Genomic DNA, 25,590 nt, shown 5'->3' on the forward strand with positions numbered 1-25,590 from the left:
TTCTAGTTTGTAAGTTTAACCTCGATAGTATTGTATTTTATTTTTAGTTTCATTGGAGGACTAATTGTCACGATGTTTTATATTATGTTATGGTTGAAAGCAGGAATTGGAGAGGCTGGTATTTAAGAGCTTCCTATACGTATGTTTTTGGCAACACCAATATTGCAAACCGTACATATATACATCTTTTAAACATCTTAAGGTTTTATAATTTTTCTTGAAATGTATTTATAATATTAGTTACGACTTTTTTGACATATTCTCAAATACATTACTTTGTTAAAAATATTTCTTATACTATTGTTGTGAGCAAAACAAAGTTGGTTTAGTGGAGTAACGACAAATACGAAGACAATTGTTGTTTAAAGTGGGTCAATTTGAAAAAGCAAAATTTTTTTTGCATTACAGCCGTTCCCGGAGAACAGATTAATCGCTAGTTTTGGCTCGTATAAAGAGTAATATTATAAATCTTATTGTTGCCTAACCCTACAGTGAATACATTTTTAAGAATTTTCAGTCCTATACAAATTGATTCCAATAAAGTTTTACTTGTTTCTTGGTTCGTTGGTTCAGGACAAGAGCTTTAAAATTACATTGCAAGATTTCACCCGAACAAACAGTTAGTAATTTACCTTCTTTACAAGTTCACTAAGATGTAAGGTGATAATTTTTAACGAATATATATATATATATATTTATATATATATCATTTTCTAAAGGGGTATAGATGTTTCCATCTCATGTCTTCAACCCTAATCATAAAAAAATCAATAGTGATCAAGTTATCAACATATAAACTTTGCTTATACGTTCCCCCTTCTCGGCGTGTCCACTGTAATGCGACATGCGATAAAAGACATAATAATATTGAAGTGATGTAATAAGTTGCACTCCAATTCTTTTTTTCTATTAAAATCGGTTATGTCCTTTGAATAAATAAAACATACTGGATAATGAGGAAGATAGTATCCATGGTACGATAAGCATAATGGTATAGTAACTCCAGTGAATACACATACACAAGAAGTATTGAAATATTACTGTAGAGAAATTAATAAACAATCTTACAGATTCATTTAAGTCGGAGGGAAAAATATGAGAGATTACATTGGGAAAGAAACAGAATCAGTAACCGGACATCGAAGTGAAATCTTAATAAACGAAGTTAATGAGATCTTAGATTAGATATGCCGACTATATTCTCATGCTCTAGAGTCTAGATAGGGACAACGTTGACATTGCACTTAATGGAGTTTAATTAAAAAAAGATTCTATACGTTTAAACTAGACTTCCACTCTAACAAAAAAAACTTGATACAAATAAAAATAAATATTTCATATAGTTTTGTTTAAGATATTCTTAAAAAATATTTAGTATATTTTTTTTTAAGTAAAAATTTTTTTATACATAAGACTATTTTCTTCATTCATATAAATAGATAGAATTTAAAATATCACACGAAGGATTCTGTGCAAATCAATAACAAACTGTTAAATGGTTTGATCATCTATAAATTACGTCGCTCTCACGGACATGTCGTGAGGCATACTATCGACCAGATGTTTTCAAAAATGACATTTTTTATCATGGCATTAAATACTCCAAAACAGTTATGGCAGTATTCCATTCGTTTGTCAAGTGCAGCCTTCATCTGCTTTCCTCTAACATCCACATGGTCCAAACATACAAGGGCAGATTACTTAAAAACATTTGCGTTTTTAACCGAACGGGAATAACATTTTATTCATTAAGTTGCTGTGATAAAAAAAAAAAACTAAATAACACCCTTAATAGTTTTCATTAATAAATCCTTTTTTCATTTATAGATAATAATATGTATATCGGATTTAATACAAATTCGTTGTTTAAAGAGAGACAGACGCCGGCCTCGCTGACGTCAGTAATGTCACTTCTTCCAGTACGTTCCATGATATTATAAAATGAAACTTCAATTCTTCTAAATGTTCTTGTATTTCTCGAAGGTTCTTCATAATCACATTCTTTATGCTCCGCCCTCGCTGAACCCTGCAGTCCGCTGTCGCGCGTCCAGACGTCCTATTTATACCAGAATTCAAACATAGTTCTATTCTCCTTTTAATCAGTGTTTGATTTCGCTTTACTTCTAACAATGATTATGAATACCAATAAGTTTTTATATTTTTATAATAATTGATGACAGCCTCAAGTTATTTTCATGTCGCATCCGTCATTAATGCCGATATATACACACCCACACACCCACACACCCACACAGACTATAACAGATATAGGGAGGAGAATAAAACAAAGTAGTATAAAAATATACATTTATTATTTGTGGTGTCCACTTCTAACTACATCTATATCGCAATCATTTTGTTAATATTGTCACATATGCTATGTATTTTTTTTATCCTGTACATTAATATGTAAATATAAAACAAAAAATAAAACACTTTTCATTATAATAAAAAAAATAATTGTTAATTAATGTATAGTCTGTGGTAATGTGATCGTTATTTTCAATGTTATATGAGAACTGTCAGTTTTATTTATACACGTTTAGAATGGTTGCAAAATAGACAGTTCGAGGAAAACATTGCAGTTATAGACTGTTAGCGTATAAGGAAACTGAACACAATAATCAGTTTATTTTTAATAGTATATAAAAAAAATATGGCAACAAAATTAACCAAGTGTCGAACCAATACGGTGTAAAAAAAACTTTAGTCGTAACTTCACACCTTTATCACAAATATTTCTTACAACTGATAATTTCGTTGATAAATGGGTACGATTCGATAAAAAAAAATGCAAACATTGAGTTAATTTTTGAACGGCTTGAAAATTAAGGTTTTTTATTCGACTTAGTATGATTGACATTTTCAAAAATAAAACATTTGTCGTTTAATCAGAACGGTGAAGAAAATATACAGATGAATAGTCTCATTAAATTATACTTGTGTAACAAGTTTCCGAACGATGTCATTTAATGTGAATAATGAAAATTCTAGTCCAACTATGTATGTGTCGTAAAACTATCTTAACGTTAAAAGAAATAAGTTAAAATTTTTCGAATTAGGAACAAATAAAAATATTATAAATAAAATATTCAAAAAAACGTTTCGTTCAAATCGTATAAGCGATTAACCAATTACACATTTGTCTTTTTTTATATATGAACTAAATCGTCTCTGACACGCTACCACTTGAGACCGAAACCCAATTTCTTCACGTGGACCAGCGTTTTGAAAACGTGATCCCACAGCTTGTTGCTTATACCAAAAGCTGAAAAAAAAACTAATGTCAGTTGAGCTTGACATATATCTGACAGTTATTTGACAGTTGACATGTCATCATAAATAAGATGTTCTGTAAGCTGTTTCACGTTTATACCTTTGTCGTGGTTCACGAAATGATGATTTGAATGATAGCGTTTCATCGCGTAAAGGTATGTACCGTCGCTCGGTGAGCCGTGGTGCACGTAGTAATGAATCATATCATACACAAGATAACCTATAATCAATTACAATACACAACACACTACACAAGACTGTGACAAATTACACTGTTATTAATATTACATGTCTTGAAAAAATAATATATTACTATGCATTTGATGAGAGATGTCTCTTTCGAACGTCCGTTTGCCTTGAATATTATGCGGTCATATTAAAAGAAAAAAATAACTACATACGTTAATCTGGGAAATAGAAAGATAAAATAGTTACTTTTCATCTTTTAATAACCTGCAGACATTAGACTTGATAAGTGGAAACTAAAGCCGCGATCTAATTTTCCATGTAGGATTTTGCATTTTTTTATATCTAGATCGATGACAATAATTTCATTCTAGATAAGGAACTGTGTGTAAAATTAGGTTATAAATGATGCCGACTGCCGTAATTTTTGGACGTTTTAAGATCGACTTAAGAATGAAAAAGTACAACTACGTAAAAAAAAAAAATTTGTTCGGTTTAAAGGCCTGACATGACAAAAAGGTTAGTATCATAGCATATGAAATAAAAGTTCCTATACACAATTATATGCAGATAGTTTATTATTTAAAACCAAACTTAGGATAGGCGAACTAATGTTACTTAACTTGGCTGAGACACCAAAACAATGTCTAAGGCAGTCTTGATTATTTTTTGGTATCACAGTAAATAAGTAGTTAGTAATAAATATATACAAGAATAACAAAATAAAACTATCAAGTCGAAATCGCTAGCTGACCCATTGAAGAAACTGGAAGCGAAGAATGAGAAGAAAAAATGGAGAATGGACAAGAAAAACAAGAAGAGAAGAATTGGAGATTTTAAACCGTGATCACGGAGTAACCGACACTTCGGGAGTATGCTGATAAAAATAATTATAAACGCGTAGTAAAAGCGAAAAATATTAGTTTTATTTCAAGAAAATAAAAAAAATATATATATACTTGATATTAGTCTTTGATTGTTCATAGACAATGTCAGCCATTTGTAATATATTACCAAGATTGTTGTATAAAACAACGTCCTTTGTATATTTTTATTGAATTTAATTACGATATTACCTCATCGACAGGAAAATCACCCGCTACTGATAACATCACCTGTATTCACTGATAATTGTCCATTTTCGATAATTCAAGATAAACACTATTTACTACTCACTAAGAAAAAATGTGACAGTAACATTTTAGAGCGAGTTTGGTGTCAGTATAATATTATGTTTATCATCGCAAACAATACTGGAATACCACAGACTGTAATATCCAGATATCTCTGGTGGGGGAAAACGTTGGCATATTGAAATACAGGTGACATTGCTTGTGAGTGTTCTAGCCAATGAAAAACCTGCTTTTATTTCGTCCACATTCAATAATATTATAACAAACTTAAAAAAAAAATTAAAGCAATTTTTTTTTAAATAAAAACTTTTTGAATGCTACTTTTTTTTAGCGATCATCTATCTATAAATTTAAATTTAGAAGCGTCATATTTCTACACATGCGTTCGGAAATTGACATTTTGTAAAATATTAATTTTAAATCAATACAAATGGACGATAAGTGATATAAAACTTTAAATATTATTAATAAAATTTACAATATAAATAAAGATATAATGATCATCTACCAGTACTTTAAACATATTTACATCCGTAATATAATCAGAGTCATTAATTAATCATTATGGTTGGTTAAATATTATTTAATATAGAAGTCAATATTCTTTATTTTTCTGACTTAACCAATAAGATTCTGAGAACAAGGAACAAAAAATCTAATACGAGCACATTTATAATACACAGCTACGTCCTTCCAAACCAGGCCGTCGTCATCAGGCGCTAATACCAAAGAACTATACCTACATGACACCTTTATCAGCGGCCGCCTTTCAAATAATGAGAATAAGCAAGAACTGTTGTACTAACGTGTATGAATTGTAATCTGATGGAGTAATTACTGTACTATAGGTTAGCGTTATGTGCGTATTAAGAGAGAGAGAGAGAGAGAGAGAGAGAAAAAATCTTAATACAATTTTTTATATATGATACTATAAAAAATGACAGACAAATAAAATTTATAATATCAAGTAAATATAAACAAGCAGTTGAGAAACAAACATTTGAAATAACAAACAGACCATTTAATATTTTATATATATATATATATATACATAATTTACTAAAATATTCAATATCTATGCATTAAGGAACGAGTATTTTTTCTTTATTCTACTCTTGTTATTTCGTCTCTTTATTTAATCAAATATTAACGTATAAGTATGAAAGAAACATTACTATGAATTAAATTTTTGATATCTCAATATAATACTTTATATTTTTTGTATAAATAGTATAGAGAATGTTAAATTAAATTTGATAGGAGAAAAATATGTATATTTCTTTAAGTGAAACTTCTAACGCGACTTCCAATAAGGTTGCGTTAAACGTTCCACGCTCCTGGGGAGGGGGAATAGAAAGAGACGGAGCGAAAGTTAATGGGTGGGTCAATTGTGAATTGTAAGCAATTTTAATATAGTTTGTATTAAAGAAACAATATTAGTTCAATAAAAATTAAATTATACCCTTTCTTATGTTCACTTCTTCTAAAGTAGTTCCAAATTAAAAAAATGTAACAAAATTATTTATATCTAAAACTATAAAATATATATTACAATTATTTTAATTAAATTTCTTTCTTGCTTTATATACATGGGCTGTTTGAACGCGGGTCGTGTACTGTAAAAAAAAAAATACATACCTATAAGACCGCCGGCCATTTTGATCCAGGGATATGATAGTGTGCACCAAATAGGTAGAAACAGTACTGAGGCTATCACCAACGCCGGTATTGGAGGGAAAACCTGTCTCAGACCATCGAAAGGCACCTAGTTGTAAAAAACAAATAATTATTAATAACATATATACTATATTTATTTTATATATATATATATATATATATATATATATATATATATATATATACGTTTTCTATGTGAAACATTGGACATCTTACGTTAATACTTATAGTATAATAGTATATTATATTCTGTTATTAATTATTTAAATTAAAACTATAATAAAATAAATGTATTTAATCACTCCATTTTCACTTATTTCCAAGTGTCTGTTAGCAGAATTGTTCCACTTCTATTCTAGATATCTCCCCCATGTATTACTATATTTATCATAGTATTGTAAATATTCTTAGAAAACCTCAAGTAACATAGAATTATACTTGAAAAACATATTTTCTTGGTATATCGTGATAATATTGTTTACGAATTGTATACGAAAGCAACAAATCGAAAGTAGAAATTAAAAAAATAAGCGATTATTAATTTACGATGTATACGAAGATATTTATTTCGGTAATCCGCCGGTGCTTATAGTAAACACGTTATAAAATATAACTAAACAATACTGAGACCGATACATCATACAGGTCACGGTTACAGTAAAAGTGTAAATATAAAGTAATTTGAGCATTCATTAATCACGGATCACAACACTAATCAGCAGGACTGTTCGTTGTGTGTGTGCGAATGTTTGAGTGTGTGCGTGTGTACGTATATGTGTATGCATTTGCGTGTTTTAATAATAAATCAAGATGAAGCTTCTTGTTTCAAAGCCTCTTTAAATTCTGCTTTCTTCGTATTGAATATGTGTGAGTGAGAAATAAGCTGTTGTAGTTAGCGGCTAACCGATTTACTGAGCAGTTGCTTCCATATTTTGTGCTCATCGCCAGTGTATCCAATAATGCTGTCCGACGAGAACTTCGATTTGGTATTCGGAATTTTAACAATATGTTCTTCAGATTCAGGCACGGATAAGTTGACAATATTAGTATAGATCTAGACTTAGATCTCATTATATTAGTGTATTAGTATTTCGCTGCAGACTAATAGAAGGTGCTTTCGATAAATTTACTAAAACCAAAACAAATGTCGTGGATATTGCTAAATTATGTCCCTCATAGAATCACAGTTTTGGGATATTCTCCTCTTTTACCGCGTAGACACTTTTGGTACCACCAAAAATGTTTAAGGATTATCTTGATTAAATATTGAATTTTTTTCTTATAGGAAATTATGCATGTAGATTGTAAAATTTTCTGTCGGTTACGTAAGAGAGAAAACCCATCATAGTCTCTAGGATTTTTCTACTTTATCCAATTTCGTTGAACTCGAATGTTGTTTTTAATTATATTAATTAAAGGTGTACTGTACCATATAGGATAACTCTGTGTGTTAGGAACTTTTGTCTGTAGTATACAAGTTTTTATTATTGTATTATTTCTTTATAAAAATTATCGACAACATTGTCAGTCGAACCTCCGTTAAAATAGTAGGCCAGTCTCCACGTGCCAATGCCTCACTAACCACATTGTAGTCTGCCTTGTTGTAATTATATTTCGTCACAGGTTTAACATTGAGTTTCTTAAATGTAATGCCAGCAGCATCTATTTCCAAGCTAGGGTGATATTTATCCTCTGACACAAGAGATGCATTTGAACGAGACGGCATTGTAACCCAAATACTCTTTACAAAATAATTTTTTGTAAACATAAATAAAACGATTAACCACCAGGGCATTTGATGGAAAGAAGCAAGCTATAATAATTGAAAGACTTTTTTCGGAAGCTACAGACAAAACTGGGGATTCTTCGTAAAAAAATACTACAGTCTTACCCATACAAATTTATAGCCCTTTGACAAAGCCAGCTCTTTGGTTTTCTTCAGTAGTTGCTTATTTCAGGGTGTTAGGTGTTCATTCACAAAAACCTTTTTTTGAGGCTCCTTCAAAATCTCTATTTTTTGTATTAATGCCTTTAAGTTTACGAAGTTCAGATAAAATTGAGTCTTTAACATCCCGGTTCTTCGGTTTTGCAATGAGGGATTTTGGTCTGTTAGGGTTTGGTTTTTGTGGTTGGACCCTCGTAGCAAACTCGACTTGATCAGGTGTAAGGATCACACCAGCAAACTTAACAATCCCGATGACTAAATCTATAGGTGATTCTCTATGAAGCGCTGGTAAACCTGTTACTTCAATATTAGTGATTCTAGCCCAGTGATGCTGATTATTAACTTCCGCCTGTAAGTCCAATAGTTCTTCCTTGGCTTCATTTGTTTTAGTTTCCAGGTCCTTGAGCTTAAGGACCAAAACACTATATTCCGTCAAAAGTTTATTTTGAGTGTCCTCCAGAGATTTTAAGTCAGATGTCCTATCGTATTTGAGCTAAAAAGGTAAATTTTAGGTCATCGAAAATTTTCTCCATAATAGATTCGAAATTGTGTAGTAGTTCGGACGCCTGGTCATAGTTTCCATCTCTCCCTGGGTGTGGTTAACAGCCAATGTTCAGCTTTATATGTTTATTGGGTTTGTTATGATTATGTTTCGGTCGGACTTCATCACACGATATGCCTTTCCCCTGGGAGCGGGGGTATTTAATCCCTGATCAATCTTATCGCATTCAATTTGGTAATAATGTCCACAAACTATACATTTATACGTTTTTGGAAAACGGCAATGTTTCCTAAGCATACTTTACATGTGTAGCCCATTTTTAAATATTTCCAGAATATTTATTTTTTTTAATAATTATAAAGGACGAAAAAAAAAATTGCTCTAATAAAAACAATCACCAAAAATTAAAGGAAATTTTTATGAACAATAGTCAGATTAGAACTCCGGAACTGCGATACTTATCTGCTTATCAAATGCACTAAGCCAATGACACTAAAAATAACTCTTCGAATTTTATCTGTGGATTCAGCTAACACTGTCCGTCGTCTGGTTTTGTATAAAGTGGGTAATCACATATAGTAAGACCGGTCCGAGTTAATGTCACCTCTTCGAGTCACATCAGTTTTAATTTCGTATAGTACTGCACTCTAAACACTAGTATTGTGAAACAAGTCCGTGTGTTATATAAAGAAGATGAATGGAGAAACTTGAAACAGTGATAATAAATAAAAAGTAAGAGAGTTCCGGTTACGTCTTGTTGCCCCTTTGACAACTGGACAACTCAATAATTGGAATATCTAGATTTTTTTTTTTATTTTTTTTTTAACTTATTCCCGTACAATAAAATATTTTATTACGTAGTAGATCAAAGATTTTAGCGCAAATAGCAAATATGCACGTCATATATATTTTCTTTATAGCCGGCTAAAAACATTAATATGAATATAAATAGAACTTAAATAATAAAATCCATTAAAACATATCTTAAGATTAAATACCTTGTGATGCATTCCGTGTATCAGGAAATGCAGCTGTATCAGTTTTATTGAGGAGCCAGGGTCGTAGTGGAACACCCATCTATGCAGCGAGTACTCCAGGAACGTCCACACCATAAAGCCGATCGCCATGTGGAAAACGAATTCCACCTCTGTGATGGGGTTCGTGCAGACATCTTTGGAACATGATTCATTTTAAGCATTTTATGAACACACTTTTCATACGAGATTCAACTGGTTGGGGATAACCGAATACACTGGTTCAATTCCTTGGAGAAATGGCTTTAACCAGGTAAAGCGTCTTGATGAAGGGTTGCTTGATGGATTTGTTGTGATGACACAGAAGATATTATCGCAATATCGATATTTTTTGTTTCGACATAATGAAGTGAAACTTCTAACGCGACTTCCAACAAGGTTGCGTTAAACGTTCCACACTCCTGGGGAGGGGGAATAGAAAGAGACGGAGCGAGAGTTAATGGGTGGGCAATAGTGAATTGTAAGCAATGTTTGTAAAGTTTGTCTTAAAGATATAATATGAGTTGACTAAAAATTTATTTCTACCCCTTCTAACCTTCATTCCCACATTAGAGTTTCGCTTCTTAATAATATCGATAATATTACTAATCAGATTTACTACACCGCTTTTGACACAGTTAATTAAAATCAAATAGACATGTTTACTTGTACTCCAAAAAAAAAAAGTATATACATACGGTATAACTATCAGCTTACCTCCACAATATACGTGACTGAAACATTGCGTCACCGTCAGGTAAATAATGACGGGTATCCAGAACATTGGCACGAGATACCAGGGGGTGTACGTCAAGCCCTCCAGGAGCGGGCTCTCGAAGAGACGGCACTTCCTATAAACGGCGCTGTTCACCCATTTCTGATAGTGTGGCGCTATTTTGCTCAGCTGTGACAGAAGAGGCTTCGACCAATCCAGTCTACTCTGGAAAAATGCTTTGATTTACTGTTTTAATCTCGAATTATCACTAACATATATTACAGATATATGTAAATAGTTTGAGCCTATATTGTCGTTACTTAAAGGTAATTTTGTATTCTTATGATTTATAATTTAACCAAGATTATTATGTCGGTTTATCCAAAATTTTTCTCGAGTTGAAATACATAACTGATACAGAAAAAATATTTCAGATCTTCTATATAGAATACGTCTTTCTTCCGCCAGTCTTGAACGCCCTGAATGAGGCGACCTCCACGTCACAGACGATAATTGGACGGTGATTAGGATAGAAAATCAACAGCACGTGAAATTACTTTATACTATACGTAAGCACAATTGGGTGTTTGCATGAAAATCATTCTGCCAATAAGGTCCAATTGATGAATTCTCTGACACACATAAAATACCCAAGTAAGATTAAAATTTAATTCTTACACATAATTTTAAACAAATAAATGTGTTCCAATATTACATAAAAATAACGTGCCGTGATTGGTCTGACGTCATTGTACATATTATTGCGTGTTTATAAAAACATTCTGTTTGGCGCGAACTGTCAGAGGATTGGCGCGAACTGATACGAATGGAATATGCACAATGACGTCACAAACGCAAGAGGGAGCTAACCATCCGTTTAAATTTAATTCTTATTTATTGTTAAATAGTGTAAATGTTTACGAATTAAAAAAATTTTTTTCGAAAATTAAAAAAGAATAAATAAATCATAACACATAACTATTTAATTACCCAATTAAGATGATAAGAACTTCGCAAATACGAAAATATTACAAAACATTATATTATATATAATACTGTTATTAAGGAGAGTTAAGGAACATTAAGTACTGGTTTAATTTAAACGGTTATAGAACGGATTTTTTTAACACTTTTAAATAGAATTAATTTTAAAAAATGATTTTACATAAGACGATCGCTGCCGCAATTTTTTTTCTGAAACCATTTTTTTTTTTAGCAAATAAAGCTAATAGAATAGTATTTTAAATATTCTCATTTCTTTTTATTATCAGCTACAGACATGATAGAGCCTAAAACATGTGTTATCTTATACAATGAAAATTAACACCATAATAGTACAAAGAATTCTTAACGGCCTTGGTTCAGTTTCATTGAGAAAATAGAAAATATTGAATAATAAAATATTACAGGAGTGTACTCATAGAATACTGTGCTTACAAAAGACCATTTATGTAAGTTTTTGCCTCTTAATTAAGTAGCATTAAAAATATTTTGGGTAGGTCTTTTTTATCCTTTGCGGTAAACATGGCAACAATCCCTCACATTCTGCCAGACCAGAATTTTTTTCTGTCATACCAGTCCTTATTATTTTAGCCAATAGTGTGTAATAGCTGTCATAACATAGGTATATGACTTTATAAAAAATACAAATAAATCAGATTGTTCATTGGTTAATAGATTAGATAGAAACTCATTAATTAAAAATGTCGGAAGTTTATGATTTCCTGTTTTTTTTTTTTTGCTAAAAAACAAATTACAGATAAAAAAAAAAAAATATTTCCCTTGTAAGTGTTACAGTAAACATTTAAAGGAAAAAAAATTAATTGTCATCAACAGACTACACTAGCACGAGTGAAGGAACTTTATCGTTTAACCATAATTTTCCGTTTTGTTTAATGTATTACGAAACTGTATGAAATTATTAAAAAATAATTATAGTTTCATTGTACATATTTTTTTTTGTTCCTTACAAAACACCAAACAAACGCTTAGTCCGAGTTTTCATAGTCACATTAAATACGAAATGTTTCTCGTTTCTGACTATTGAATCTACGTCAACACTTAATATATGAATGAAAACTTTAAGGTTCGTTAAAGTTTTTTAGTAGTATAGTGTAGTTTTATAGTTGTAGTGAGGGTGACAATTAAAATTACTATTAAATTACCAATAATTAAAACATTATAACCCTACAATAGAAATAAAGCAACAGATTAATTTCTTAATAAAATTCAAAAGGAATCTTTATGTACTTACCACAAGTTTCCACCGTCTAATAAACAAACATTTCCTATATTTCATACACAAATATTCGCACGTCACGTATTATAAAGTTAACGATAAACTAGAAACGTTAACGTATAGTTTGAAGCGAACATGTAGTAAGATTATTAAGTCTTTATGCCTATTACGTATGGATATTAAAATGGAAAAATATCCCATTGATATATAGAGGTGAATAATTCTGTGTAAATTTCTGGTTACAGACAGTTCACATAAATAAACTGTCACATTAGTTTGGTGATAGTATTAATTAACTTTAAGATAATATATAACGACTTAACTCATTACTAATACAGATAATATATTTTCATACGAAATGTATTGTGATGAATTTAGTCTCAATAATGATGACATATAAAATTTACTCAGTAATGTTATTGGCTGTATTGACCCAGCCTTACCATTATTTTGTATCATCATCATCATCATCATCATCATCATCATCATCATCATCATCATCGGGACATCGGTGCCCACTGCTGAACAAAGACCTAGCATATGGAGAAGGTTCTTAAAGCATTAATCACCACGCTTGCTCAAGGCTGATTGGAGGGGGATTTCAATCTTATTATAATTTGAACTTATAATTACAAGTCCAGCTTTCCCTACGATATTTTCCTTGACCGCCTGTCAGTGGTGTCTTAATACTCTTAGAAAGTACATACAACTCGGAAAAATCACATTGGCGCTTGCCAGGTTTCGTGTACCCGCACCTTTACGCGCGAGAGGCGGGCCTTTAACCTCTGGGCCACCTTACTATTGTAGCCACACTTAATACGCGTTTTCAGTCTTTCATTAACATTATGAGTGAATATTTTTATTTAAAAAATTTAAACGCTTCGTATGTAGTGTTATACAAACTTGTGGAATAAATATTATTGTAACAAAATATACATTTGTAAGTAAATCAACTTTTTATAATTTTTCAATTTTCGTTTCGTTAGTTAGAATTCGTTAGTGTTATGATGTGACTATAACTATATCAATTATCTATATGACCTCATCTATACAATACATAAATATTTAACGTACAGTAATCTTAAAAATCACCAATCAATCAAATTCAGATACCTACATTGATAGACCTAATGTTTAAATCTAAGACTTTCGAGAGTTTTATTCATTTAAATGAAACTAATATATTTCGGATATACTACGCGGATTTTATTATTTTTTAAAACTACATAATCCCGACGTTTCGGTTACTTTTCAGCAACCGTGATCACGGGCAGCCGAGATGTGAACCTTTTTTTTTTTTTTTTTTTTTTTTTTCGGGGAGAAATCCGCTTACAGACTGCCCACTGCCCTGGCTCGACAGTGGGATGTGTGTGGGGGTCGCCCAGCGCCTGATGTTTTTGGCACTGGGAATACCCACTAAAACTCCCCGGCTTCCTTTCCTGCCCATATTGAGGGTGATTTGGGGCCTGCTACAGCAATTCGCCAAATTCACCCCCGGGTCGCCCGACTTCAGTGTGCCGGACTACCGCGCCGGTAGGGGATTACCCGGAAGAGCCAAGATAACCCCCAGACGTGGTGACCAGATGCAATGCCTGCGTCAGTGCCATTTGACGCAGACTGGTCAAACCGCCAGGTCATCGGAGAGAGGCGTTTACAAGTTTACCCGTCTCCTCCGACCCGTTCGTCTACGCCGGAGGGGAGCGGCTAGAGCATCCTCCTCCCGCTCCCTCTCCGCGGCTTCCTTCGCCGACATAACTGTTTCGGCGAAACAAGTGACAGCCTCCCAAGCCTCAACGCTGTCAATCATGGCTTCGACCATATTTTGAAGCGAGAGGCTCCTCCCGCCGAGCGCCGCAGTGAGTTCACGGCGCTCATACTGCCATGCCGGACACACTGATATTGTGTGGTCGGCAGTGTCGTCAGGATCGCCGCAGTGGTGACACTGCGGCGTCTCTTCCCTTCTTGCGATCCGGTGCAGATAGTGGCCGAAACAACCATGTCCGGTCAATATCTGCACCAGACGGAAAGTGAGGCTGCCCTGCTGGCGCCCCACCCACTCCTCTAACACGGGACGAAACGCCGTTATCGTCCAGTGACCTGCGGTGGGGTTGGCAAGTGCCTCCTTCCACCGGTGTAGAGCCTCTCTCTGTGCCTCGGTTCGGGCCTGCTCTATGTCAACCAGAGCAAGCTCATCACCCCGCTGTCTCGCCTCGACTTTGTGATGATACACCTCCGCAAGCACAAGTGCATCGATTTCCAAAGGAGGCGTGGCCGCTAGTACACAGGCCGCTTCATGGCTAACCGTACGATATGCCCGCACGGCTCTGGTCGCGATTATTCTTTGCGGCCTGCGCAAAAGGGCTCGCGTGCGGGATGTGAGGCACTCAGCCCACACCGGAGCTCCGTATAGTGCCATCGACCGTATTACCCCGTGATACAGCCGACGGCATTTTGTGTTCGGCCCTCCCACGTTGGGAAGGAGCCGTCCAAGACCGGCTGCGGCGGCGCATAGCCTGGGAGCTAGGAGTTTGAAATGCTCCTCAAAGTTCCACCGGGGGTCCAAGATAAGGCCGAGGTACTTAGTATGAATTTCTACTGGAATTTGGACCCCCTCTACCAGTACTCTGAGCTCCAGGTGGGCTCTGCGTCGGGGGGCATGGAATGAGATGGCCCTCGTTTTGTTGAGGGCTACTTCCAGACCCAGTAGGCGGATACGCCGAACGACCAAAGAGGTGCCGAAAGACGCAAGGTTGACCGCCTCATTCCAACCATTCGCTGCCGCCACGACCAGCGTGTCATCCGCAAAGCAGATGACATCCATGCGCGGCGGCATCACGCCCCGCAGAACCCAATTGTACCCCAGGTTCCATAATAGAGGGCCTAATACGGAACCCTGAGGTACTCCTGCCGCCACTCTCCACGACTCGACGCGGCCCTCCGCGCTCTCGTAGAGGACCATCCTGTCAGCCGAGATGTGAACCTAGTGTTATCAAATAAAAAACATTTATTATTCAAACTTGATCTTAATATAATTGCTATTATATTTAACTTTCCATCAGAGTCAGACTGTTGCTTCTTTTAAAATGAGGTAAAAAAAAAAGTAAAGAATTTAAATCATATTTTCGATTCGTATAAAATGTTTTCATGATAAAATTATGAATAATACGATTTTTTAAATATATCGCTATTCATTGGATCAGAAAATGTTATTTAGGTGTTGTTAAACGATATCAATGCCCTTACAGTAAGGCGTTTCACAACTCACGAGGACTTATTCTTACGGAACAATTGAAATTTTCACCTTATATAATTTTTTTTCTGAAAAATCTCCATATGTTATGATTTTTATGCAATAATATAGTAAAAACATTAGATCACACGAATAAAAACAGTTCTCATCAATGTCCCTTGTCTGTGATGGACATACAAAAGACCGAATAAATATTAAACAAGGTTATCTTCAAAGCAATTAACTTAATTAAATGACATCTACAGTTTTTCTAAATCATTATTGTTACAAAATATAGTCTGTGTCATGGCATATATAGATAAAAAAAAATTCAAATACTGCCACAAAAAAAAAAAAAAAATTTAAAAATAATATTTTCTGCTCGTCTATACATACATACATGGTTAGTACAAACTACGACCAAGAAACAACTTATAGAGATAAGATATTAAAACTTCAGATACCAATAAAATTATTAATAGATTTGTTTATAGAATATGAAAATTTTGATATTTGTGTTAAAATTTATAAGAGAGACTTATATAGGACGTCGTAAACAAAGCTTGGCGGAGCAACTAGTGTTAATGTAAAAAGTAAGAAGTTAATATTATACTATACGTGTTATCAGACACCTGCTTTCGGGGATTGCGACCAAATCGTGATAACGACAAATCCATTTCAATTGAAGCGTATAATCAATATGTCTGTACCCTTAATACAAGTACGTATTTACACACTACGTACGGAGCGTTCACAGTTACTCATTCATAAACATTTACACGTTATAATATTAACGTAGGTTATTGAATGAGAAACGGGAAACGCTTCGTATAGTGTGGCGATGATAACTTGTAGTTATGCTACTGAATAAGAAATGTTGTAACGTAAGAAATATGTCTTAATATTATCTCAATAGCTCGTAAAAGGATTTGTATATCGACGTAAGTATGTGATATTAGATAAGTTGGTATCATTCCATTTTATCAGATAACATCACAGCCAAAAGGAGGGGTTATAATTTTTTAAGAGTGCACTCGTTATGTTCCTGGCCTAGAGAAGGAATCATTCAGCCGAAGTGAATTTAAAAAAAAAAAACAAAGTAGTAATGATGAATTTTTTTTTTATAAATCTCGGTTTGCTTCATGGATATAATATATATGATTTTTATTCTATGTATTTTTATAATTTTTTTAATGAGGTTCCGCACGTCGTATTGAATTTGTTAAACGGATAAGATTTTTGACCTGATGGAGAGATCCAAAAATAACTGCAGTGATATTAAGATAGCAAGTGATTGAATGATTTTTATATAGATATACAATAAAGACGATATCCACGGTTCTATTTCAACATTCATCAATCAATATTAAACACCCTGTATATTATGGACACGAGTATCGCGTACTAATAGTACCGGTCATGTGTAACTCGTCTTCAACTATATTTTTCTAAGGTATTTTCCTTATAGTACATAATTTAAATATATAAATTATTAAAATATCTATTATAATAACAAAAGGAATAAACATGCCCAATAAGGTTCACACCCAAAAACACATAACGGCCATTATCGTTTAATGCTTGATGGGTATTTATGGTGCCCGTAACTTATACATTTTCTATCTAATCACTACAATCAATAACGGAACCGACACGCCAATGAACACTACAAGTAATTTAAACCGAGCCTTAAAATATTGATATAAATAAACGTACTATATGTTTCAAGGCTGGAACTCAATACGAACGGTTTGCCCTTCTTCACTAGTATTTGCACGTGATAGTATCAAGTTAGGTTCATTAAAGAAAAAGTTAAAACACTCGTGTAGTGGAACGATGCAGCCTGTATTAAGGGTCTACGTTCTTTTAATACGCTATTATTATTATTTAAAGTATCATGCGTACAAATCAAATTTAATATTGCTAAATAAAATTTCTATTAGTTGCAAATGTTAAAAATGAAGTACTAAATAAAAATCATTATGAAAGATGAATGCAATTTTTTTTTTTTTTAGTTTTGTTCTAGGTTTGAATTTGTAGGACAACTTCAACCGGCGAAAACTTGTAATTAGGTTAAGTTCGCGGAAATGAATTTTGTATTACTCAACGGCTTTTGAAAAAAATTATGATTCGTTTTCAAGCAAAAAAAAATTATATTATTCCGACTAAATATATTATGGGATTAAAACATACTTGACGCACGTGTATTGTGAATAAACGTATGAGTATTGTGTACTATACTTAACGCAAAAACTACTCTTAGACCCAACTCATAATTAAATGAAAAAAAAAAAATTATGATTGCACTGTAAATTGTAATTCCATCAATAAGTATTTTTTAAATCGATTAAATTATTTTTTTTTATATCGAATGTCATTCAAGACCATCAAAACTGCATAGTAAATTATTTACTAACACCTCTTCATAAATAGGTAAGTCATATAAACAAATTTCACTTTACCTCCAACTCCTCGAGGAAGGCTATCTCCTTATCATCTAATTCCTCTTCCTCCTTGGTAATAATCCTACCACGCTCACTAACAGCCCCCGTCAAGTTCCCATCACTAACTTTAAAGTCTCTCAACATGTGATACGCGCTGTAACTGTGCCCGTACACTCTCATCACCTGCGAGATGGACTTGCCCTTATACTTTTCCAAAGTCCGAACTCCCCCGGGATGATCCCTCAGGAAACTCTTTATGTCATACACATTTCCCGTGTAACTGACGGGGAAAGAGCTAGATGCCATCGCTGCGGCGTCGCGGCGGCAACTGAAAATTGTTATCACCTACATTTTTTACGTGTGATATTTACAGATGGTATCGCACAAGGTCGTATCGGCTGACAGGGTTGTGAATCCCTCCTTCCTCATAGACATAACTCCGTCACATAGCTAACTCTCGACATGCTCGCATTTTTCGGAATATAACACATTTTATTATTAAAAATGAAACTTACAATTCAATTTCGTTTTAGCGAACACATTTTCTAATTATTGTTATTCTAAAATGAATTTATTACATTAAACATTTGACCACTTCACCAGATATAACCAAAATGTAATAGTTTTTTCGTAAGTACAATTCTTTTTGGGATAATAATAATTAATAGTTCCCTAAAGTCAGTTTATCAATGTTTCAATATATTTATAATAATAATAATTGCGCAATGATTCTACAATAAACGTAATTATTAGGTTACCTCTAGCAAATATAATGCCAGCCAATTATTCACCTGTTAGGCGTCTGTCCTTGCGAGTGTTATTTGTACTTTTAACCTATTGGTAGCTTCGGTGACCTGCCATTATTCTTAGTTCCTAAACATAAAAATCTCGGTAGTAGTTTGACAATAAAACTGACCATTAAAATGTAATAAAAAAGTAATTTTACGTTATTTAATTTAAATGAACGATAAATAAGAAATCAAAATATATTTTACGTAGTACAGTTTTATGAAACTGTCAATAGGAGTTTGATTGAAAGTCTTAGAACACGGAAACTGCATTGGAAACAAAGCCTTGCCAAATTGATTTATGGCTTCCTAAGTCCTCATAGTCGTAATTTGGCGGTAATTTTTATAAATTTGGGACCACAGTACTTCTAAACCCGAATTTAGTAATGGGAAGATAGAAAAGATCAAACGAGAGACGAAAAATTACTCATAGGATTGACAAAATGTTCTTTGAATAAAATATACTTTTAAATGAAATACGTTACGACTATCTTCGTTGAAGGCTGGCACAATGTTACGCTGATACAACGTTCAAGACAGCTCGCGAATTCCAATCAGCCTAGGCTTTATCACCACAATCCAATGATGTTTTACACCAATCACGATTTAAACTTTAAACAATCGGTTCAATTAGAGTGAAATTTTAATAATATCTTTTAAACTGATTGACACTAATTATTTTTTTGTCGTTTTAATAATTATTATTACATATTACGTACATATATTACGGTAGAAAGTAATACTAATGTCTTAATTTCTAACTTTTCAATTATTTACAGTTATAATAACCCTATATAATTTATATCCATACAGCGGCAAAATTATTTTGACATTTCACGAGTCAATAGATACATATTTTTAATGTTATAGGTTTGATAAAAATATGACACTCTATTAAAATAAGTTTTTAGGTTGTAAACTTACTAGCAGAAAGCCTTTATTATTTAAATAAATAATATTAAAATGAATAAATTTATAGAGTTTATTTAAAAAATAGTTCTCATTAAATAAATATTTTTTATTTTTTATCTATGTATCACCTGATTCTGGACGTCCTTATAAATTGTTTTATGACTTACGAAACATTAAAAATGTAACAATTTTCATCAATTATTGTTTATTAGCATTGAACTGATCGATTTGAGAAGGTACGCTAGCGTTAAGTGCAAGTTGATAGTACCTTGATGGATTGGAGCGTTTTAAAATTGCGTCTGTTACAAAAACCGATAATTACGTATTGTTATACCAATATGGGCCGTGACAACAAAAGATTACTTACGATTTGGGCTTTTACCGTGTATTTTATTTGACTTTGTATTCCTTTTATACAAAATATGTTTATTATAATTATCAATATAGCAATAAAAATTATAAATATATATTTTTTTAAATATAAAAACTTTATTCCACAGATTCACAAGTAAAAGATAGGTAAATTGTGTGTCAAATGAAAATAGAATAAGTTTGACAAATGAGAAAAAAAGTTAATAAAATCTGATAATCTTTGGTAAAATATGCCGAGTCCAGTGCGGAAGAAGCCATACAATAAAAAATCTGATTATAAACTTCAATTATATTTTTTTTTATTAAGTTTTTATTTTAATTTTCTCACAACCTAGTGACAGACTAACAAAGTACCTATCATCCGTTTTTTTAACAGTAAGCCTTATTGGCTTTGACACTGTGGCTGGAGTGCCAAAGTATGGTTGTTAAGATTTATAGTTATATAAAAAATGAAGAGAATACGAGGTATTACTTTAGAAAAACCCACTTTCATGAAGGGCGTACGAGCACTGAAACGACCTATTTTAAAAGGGCTGACTCAACTGATTTAACAGTTAAATGTTCCTGTGAACTATTAATATTCATGCACCTCACCGTCGACACCGCGCCTCCAACAGATCGATATTGTCACTGCCTTGACATTACGTGTCAATAAAACTCACAAAAAATAGCAATCTTTACAAATAATCCGACAAAGTATTTTTTTACGATTCGGTTAAACGATACTTTTGAAACGGTAATGGACCTAGCCCTTGGTCAGTATAGCCCACGTTTAAATTTCAACGCCCCTTAGCTGTCGGTTCATTGAACGTAAATTAAAAAAAAAATTCATGCAAAAAAATATTAATTTTATGTAATAAATTATTTACAAACATCGAAACTGTTTTAGCTATACTTTTTTAAATCGGTATTTTGTAAACAATTAAAAATCATCGTTGTATCCCAAAAAATATTAATCTTAGGTTACTAAGGTAGGTAAGTTTGATTTTATAAACATGCTTAAAATGCAATAGCTATAAGGGAACAACACGACCTTTGCATCTAGCTGAAGTTCAAGCCATGTCGAGTTCTAGCACCAGCAGCAGCACTAGCAGTGACAGCGCTTTTATTATTGGCGAAATAGCAAAATTAAGTCTAAAAATGCGTAATATCGAGAATAAAATAAAATAGACGTGAAATATACAGAGGTCATCGTTCGCGAACTCGATCAGCGTCTCGTGTTTGTTATACGATTCAAAACAACCCCGAATGGTTGTTTTTATCATTTTAGATCTCGTCGCAGAGCGAATAAATGTATAGGGCCGTGTTTTTTGAAATAATCCAAAATAAGGAAAACTAAACTAGGTGCATTCGCAGGCGGAGATTTGCGCCATTACTCCATTACACCGCCTATGTATTGGAGATAACAATAGTGATTTAAAATTTTTAGTCGACACAGCGGCTAATATTTCGGTTTTACCAGTGAATGGTCGAGGATTATATAATAGTGGGTGTGAGGACTTTAAACTTTACGCCGCAAATGGCACCGAAATTAAAACTTTCGGTGAAAAAAACTTTCAATTTGGACTTTAGCTTTCGTCGACCATATCGTTAGTCTTTTGTTTTTGCGGACGTTAAGCAACCTATTATGGGGGTCGGTTTTTTAAGCCATTATAAGCTGATGATTGTAAAAGAAAACTTATCGATTCTGTCACTAGTTTATTGGATTCGTAACATTACAAAATTGAGTATAGGTATAGTAACATTTTATGTGAATTTCCCAAGTTTAACAAACCTATGTGCTTTAAAGAAACTCCAATGCATTATGTCGCCCACTTCATCGAAACTACGGGTTCAGCTGTTTACGCGCGCCAGAGACCGCTACCGCCGTACAAGTAAAGTAAGGTTATAGCCGAATTTCAGCGAATGCAAGATATGAGTATTTGTAGACCATCAAAAAGTAATTGGGCTAGTCCATTACATGTAGTTACGAAGAAGAATGGAGAAATAAGACCCTGCGGTCATTATGGACTGATAAAACGCTATGACAAAACCAGATTGCTACCCAATACCATGTATTCAGGATTGTACTTACCTCCTACATGGCAAAGTTATATTTTCGAAAATTGATATGCAAAGCGCTTAACATAATATAAGAATTAATGTAGAGGATATACCAAAAACTGCCGTAACTACACCCTTTGGACTTTCCATAGATTTTTAAACGACGAAGACTGAAGTTTTACGGGATCTAAACTTTATTCATCTTTATCGACGACGTCATTACTGCGTCAAACTCAATATCGGAACATAGGAGCAGAGAGTAAGTACGGTATAACTATTAACTTAGCCAGATGCGAGTTCGCAAAACCTGAGTTAAGTTTGTTGGGATTTCGAGTATCGAAAGAAGGACTGAAACCATTAGACAAGCAAGTTATGGTTGTATCGGAATTTCCGAGAAAAAAAACACTTGAAGAATTATGTCGTGTTCTCGGAGTGATAAACTTTTATAGACGTCACCTGCCTAAAGCCGCCGAGATTCACGCATAATTAAATATATTTTTACATAACGACAAGAAAAAAAACAAAAGTTTAATTCCGGGGACAGAAGAATCTATCGCAGCGTTTGCACTATGTGAGCAAGGCATTAAAAACGCTGTTACTTTGTCCTTTCCAGCACGGAATTGTCCGATAGCGCTAATGAGAGATTGCTCGAATACTAGCTCAGGCGCTGTTTCACAACAAAATGAAGATAATTCATGGAGACCATTAGGATTTTTTTCAAATAAATTGAGCGAAGCTCAACAGCGTTACAGCACGTATGACAGAGAATTATTATCAATATATATTGCCATTAAACATTTTCGATCCCAAATAGAAGACAGGCTTCCAACTGTGCATACGGATCATAAGCCTATAGTTTATTTTTTAATGCTACGCCATTGCGAATCCGAAACTTGAATTTTATAATGCAATTCTGCACTAATTTAAAACATATTAGTGGAGCGCAAAACATTGTAGCCGACATCCTTTCGCGAACATCGGCAATAGAGTTGCCGTCGCCCATTGATTACGAGGATTTAGCTAACCTACAACGGGAGGATGACGAATTAAAAAATCTAATGAAAACTAAAAATCTGAATTTCAAACAAATTATATTGCCAAATTGCAATTAATCTATATATTGCGAAGTATCTAGAAGTAGAGCACATGTGAAATCGCTTCTCCAACTAAAAGAGGTACCCTTTCAGTGAACGGAAAAGTTGACACTCCTACTGCCGCAGACGAAGCAGAAACATTCATCTCACCATACCCTTACGAGCAAACCATGCTGGCCACGGTAACTTTTCCAGGACATGTTCCAAGGCTACATCACAATTAAATGTGGTTATATGACATCAGCGCGAGTTACTTTGATCTTAATACCTTCTCACAAGAATGGAATCGGTCCACAACATGTGCCACATCAAACTCTTTTAGTTGAAAGATTTTTCTGAACCGTTTCCTCTAGGTTTTTAAATATTTGTATATCTTTCCAACCAAAAACCTTCAACCTTCTAAATTTGTCACAAGTATATTTTTAATACAATTTTTAATACTATTTTTAAGACAAGAATAATTTTGAATGTCTCTTTTCTTTCTACTAAAAACTTGTAAATTATGTGTCAGATAATTTAAGGGACTTGAGTTGTGGGGGATAAAATAAATAACACAGATAATACCGGTCAAACTAAAATAGTCGCCGTACTAAATACAGTTAAGCTATAAATAGATATCAGATTAAACCTTGCAGAGAAGTAGAGAGAATAGAAAGAACATAGTGGTACAACAAAACACACACAATCTCTTACGCGCTAAACAAAATGCTTAAGTGGAATAAATGTGGATTAAAAACTTATAACATTAACTCAAAAAATTAAATATCAAATAAAAAACTAAAGGACCTTCCTCTAACGCATGTTTGTAAATAACTAAAACTTTTGCTCCAATAGAAATTTCCAAATGAGATTTATTGTACGCGTCTGAAAACTAAATGTCCAAACGAATCTGTGCAAAACTGCTATCTAAGGAAGATGCCAAAGTCCAACAAAAAAACGAGAAAGTTTGACAAAAGAGGTTTGCACACATTTACAAGGATATGCAAATTACATTCAGACGATGAGCTAATAAGCGTTATTTATTCCACACTCAAGTATGGCAAAATATTATAGCAGGTGTTATTTCTATTTAAAATGTGTATTTCAATATTTAGCAAAACGGTGAAAACTAAAATAAGCATTGAAAGTATGTTAGTTATTAATTTAAAAAAAAGTCAATATGTTTTGGTCTGAGATAAGATCGCTAACGCAATCCCTCTCCCAGGTATTACGCTAATGTCATTGCATCCATAGTAACATTGCAATCCATAAATTTGTTCCACCTACCAACGATGAATGAAGATAATGTTATCATAGTGAAATATGTAGTGTCTTATACGAACATTAAAGTTTATACTATTTTATAAATGATAATTAAAATACCTGCAATATATTATACAATTTCCATGATTCTTAGTGTTCGAGTGTCAAAGTCACCTAAATCTAGATACAAATTATTTTTAAACCTTAGCGTCAAATTATTCATAGTCTTTCATTTTATGTTGAGCAAAGAATTATATCTAAGGTATAAAGCAACATAATATGTTTAAGTACGAAGATTAAAGTTATTGCTTCTTATTAAAGAACATAGAATAATGATTCAAGGAGAAAAAAGATCGATGACACATGCTTAAGATACCACTTTTCTGAAGAAAAAAGGAGACATTCCAATTAATGAAAAGCGTTCTCGTCCATAATTTTAAAAACAATGTGAATTTTACTGTCCTTGTTGATAAAAAAACTTTGATATGTATATCGTCTGGACTTAAAGATTTTATAACTCCCATAAAACCTCAGATACTAGATCATTTTCAGCTGTTAGAAGAAATTGATGCGACGAATATACAGTCTCTCAATAAAGAGCATCAAAATGAATTACAAACAATTTGAAATTTCGTATGAATATAAAATTTTGGTTGTTTAAATACATTGCCTTTATCATTTTAAAACTCAAAAATAAATTATTATAATAATGTCTATTACACAATTGTGTGTCTATTTCATTTTAAAAATTTTAGACAACAAAGTAGGTATAGTCTTTCC

At 33.1% G+C, this 25,590-nt stretch overlaps 1 protein-coding gene across 4 annotated transcripts; it reads right to left on the bottom strand.

The window, feature by feature from the left end:
• Positions 1-2,293: 2,293 nt before the first annotated feature.
• On the bottom strand, positions 2,294-24,976 carry LOC116769302 (uncharacterized). 4 transcript variants are annotated; one of them, XM_032660351.2, is made up of 8 exons: positions 19,628-19,649; positions 19,151-19,232; positions 18,378-18,687; positions 10,450-10,672; positions 9,718-9,890; positions 6,234-6,360; positions 3,377-3,496; positions 2,294-3,268 (listed from the first exon to the last, which is right to left on the bottom strand). In XM_032660351.2, exons 3-8 carry the CDS (start codon positions 18,663-18,665, stop codon positions 3,183-3,185), a joined length of 1,017 nt encoding a protein of 338 aa, XP_032516242.2. In that variant the 5' UTR covers positions 18,666-18,687; positions 19,151-19,232; positions 19,628-19,649; the 3' UTR covers positions 2,294-3,182. The 4 variants fall into 4 exon arrangements, with proteins under 4 accessions (XP_032516242.2, XP_032516244.2, XP_061385126.1 ...); XM_032660353.2 differs by lacking the exons at positions 19,151-19,232; positions 19,628-19,649 and adding an exon at positions 24,931-24,976; XM_061529142.1 differs by lacking the exon at positions 19,628-19,649 and having other exon boundaries at positions 19,118-19,203.
• Between the last annotated feature and the right edge of the window lie 614 nt (positions 24,977-25,590).

The sequence above is a fragment of the Danaus plexippus genome, chromosome 5 (genome assembly GCF_018135715.1).
Source record: "Danaus plexippus chromosome 5, MEX_DaPlex, whole genome shotgun sequence".
NCBI classification, from domain to species: domain Eukaryota; kingdom Metazoa; phylum Arthropoda; class Insecta; order Lepidoptera; family Nymphalidae; genus Danaus; species Danaus plexippus.